General features: G+C 62.2%; 1 protein-coding gene across 1 annotated transcript in view; it reads right to left on the minus strand.

Annotated features, from left to right (window-relative positions):
* Nucleotides 1-2,500: 2,500 nt before the first annotated feature.
* The window catches only part of SCARF1 (scavenger receptor class F member 1), a 4,722-nt gene continuing 4,411 nt past the window's right edge, over nt 2,501-2,811 (minus strand). The window contains exon 12 of the mRNA XM_085309321.1: nt 2,501-2,627. Within this exon, the coding sequence (XP_085165447.1) occupies nt 2,501-2,627 (127 nt within the window). The remainder of the gene's footprint in view (nt 2,628-2,811) is intronic.

Genomic DNA, 2,811 nt, shown 5'->3' on the forward strand with positions numbered 1-2,811 from the left:
GCTTTGCGGAGTTTCTGGCCGGGTCCTGGTTTGGCGAAGGCCGGTGGAAATTTGCACCCGATTTCGCTATAAACTGGGCTCTTCCCCGCCGGCGCGCGGACCCGCTGCTGCCAGAGAGGCCCCGCCGCGGGCCGGGCGTTGCTCGGTGGACGCCCGCGCTGCCGGCGGGGTCAGTGCTGCTCCCGGGCCCCCGCGCGCGGTAGAAGGAAGGTGGCCACGTGAAATCGTGGCAGCTGATTTTTTTTTTTCATTAGCTGAAAGAGGATCCTTGCGGCGGGCGGGCGGGCGTCGCGGACGCTCTCGAGGGGCCGGACGCGCGTCTGCGCTTGCATCACTGGGAAGGCGGCAGGCTAGGACGGGCGGGAGAAGGAAACCCTTCGGCCTCCGCTGTGGGAGAAGGGTCAGGCATTGCAACAGCCACGCTGCAATGACAGGGTTTTAAGCCAAAACAAACAAAAAAGTATCCCAAGGAAAGCGCCCCCCATTTGGCTATGTTGGCGCAGAGGTCGGGGAGCCTTGCGTTGCCCACGGGCCCCGGGAGACCGCCGCTGGAGCCGYGGCTGCAGCAATCCTGGCGGCTCTACTGAAGCAACGTGAACTCGGGCTGGCGTGGGCACGAGGCGGGCTCTGAGGTTACTTGAGGAAACGCAGGCCTGCTCTATAGGGAGAGCACAGGAGACACTTGGTTTTCCTACCCTGGAAGAAGAAGGAAAAAAAAAAAAGGAAGCTATCAGGTGATCTGCTGCCGTCTATAAATACACCCAGGGAATGAGTAAACATCATGGAGAGAAAAAAAACAGCGAAACCGAAGAACAGCTCTGGCACAAAACCACATGCATGTAAACGGGCCAGGAGGGAGCAGAGGTGCGAGGCTAAAGCTCCCGGCTGGCCGGCAGGGAGGGTCGCGGCAGGCTCCCACGCTCCGGGCAGGGCTCGAGCCAAACGCGGAGCCAAACGCGGAGGCTGACACAGCTGTGCCGACGGGGTTGGACCCCAGGCGCCCATCGACCCGTCGACTCCGGCTCACGGACCTCCCGCATCTGGAATTAAAACCAGGCAATGCACCGAGAAAGCATCCCCTGCAAGGAGATGCCGGCGTCCGGGAAGGTGCTGCTTGTATTCCCCGTCCCCAGGCCGGACGAAGCTGTGCCCCGAGCCTCGCGCTGGGCCGGGGACACGTCCCGCGTAGCGGATTAGCCTGCGAGCGCCGAGGGCTGCTGTAACGGCAGCGGCCTCAAAGCTGGACGCGTGTTTTAGTGCCCGGAAAGGCAGGCTGAGYGTTGTCGGCGCTTTGCACGCCATACCCAGGGCAAACCGGCTCATGTGACAGCCACTTCTGGTAAAACACTGCTCTGCTCACCGGCTGAAAATATCCAGCTGATTAGCAAAAAAGAAAAAAAAAATGGCTGCTTACAGATAACATGTGGATATGTTCCTGCCACTGCAATAAAATAGCTTCAAAACGAAAACTAGCCTGAGCAAAGAGATCTGTCCAGGCCACTGCACAGGTCCTGCCAGAATTAGCATTTTATTTGTGTTACAGCCTACTTGGCGTTATAGTCACAACAGCCAGCGAGCCTGCCAAACGCCGGAGCGCTGCACGAGCGGTCGCAGAGCCGGAGGTCTCGCTCCCGGGGGAGTGCGCGGGTCCAGCGTGCTGCCTTGCGGGAAAGCCCTGGCGGAAAGCCAAAGAGGGGGGGGAGAAAAAAAAAGCTCTGCCCCGTGCAGCGACTATTCCGTGAAACCCCCTGGACCTTAATCGCAGCCCAGCAGTGTCAGAGCAGGAGCGGGACGAACACGCGGCTCCGCGCGTGCAGCGCTGGCGCCGCCTCCGGGCTCACGCCGCGCGCTCGGGCGGCCCGAGGGCCACGGCGCGCTCACGCGCCGAACCGAGGGTGAGAAATTACCTCGCCTGAACCAGGAAACGATAGTGATGAAAAAAGCCTAAGGCTGCAGGTAGTTCCCACACTTCCGAGAATATTTCTGGTCTTTGACTCGTGCGTTTGATTCAGAGCAGGGCTCGGAGACTGAAATCCTGGCGGGCTTCAGTAAAAATTTTTATTTTCTTTTGGGGGGTTTTCAAGTTAAAACAACAGGACAGACCTACACAGAGCTTATTTATATACATCCAAAACCAGTTCATGCTGCACATCCTCCCCGGCTCCGTGGGTGACCGGCACGGCGCGTGYCGCCCCGTCCTGGGCCCGTGTGCCGTGGTGCCGGGCCCGTTCAGCAGCCCCGCGGGCTGCATCGCGCTCGTCGCCTCTCCGACGCGTCGCAGCCGCGGGAACGGCGCCTCGGGGGTGTGGGGACACGGCAAGGCTTCGGGGGCCCYGTAGAAATGCCGTTTTTTCTGCTCTGGCTTCGCCCCGGTGGGGCCGGCGCGGGCGCGAGACGCACCAGCTCACGCCCGCAGCCCGGCCACCACGTTCGCTCCTACGTGGCTGCAGCTCCGYGTCCACGTGGAGCTTAAAGATGCGCTCTGGATAAGCAGCTAAAACTAATTTCGGCCGAAGCTGCTGCTGACAGCCCGTCGCCCCTCCCCAGCCGAGCGCCGCGGATAATCCCCGCCGGCCAGGAGCAGCTTCACGGCAGCGTTACCCGGCGCCTCAGCGAGGGAGAAAGGGCTGGGACGGGGAGGGCCCAACGTGAGACCTCCCCAAAAAAYGGGTAGAAGTGTCTTTTTGCCGGTGTGTCTCCAAGACGTCCGGCTCCGGCCAGCGCTGCCCCCTCGGCAGCGGGACGGGAGGCGCCGGCGAGGCTCCGGCTCGCGGCAGCGGGCTCAGGTGCCGGCCGCGCTCCCGGGGGCGC

Source organism: Rhea americana, unplaced genomic scaffold (genome assembly GCF_003343005.1).
Source record: "Rhea americana isolate MKP2758 unplaced genomic scaffold, rheAme1 scaffold_295, whole genome shotgun sequence".
NCBI classification, from domain to species: Eukaryota; Metazoa; Chordata; class Aves; order Rheiformes; family Rheidae; genus Rhea; species Rhea americana.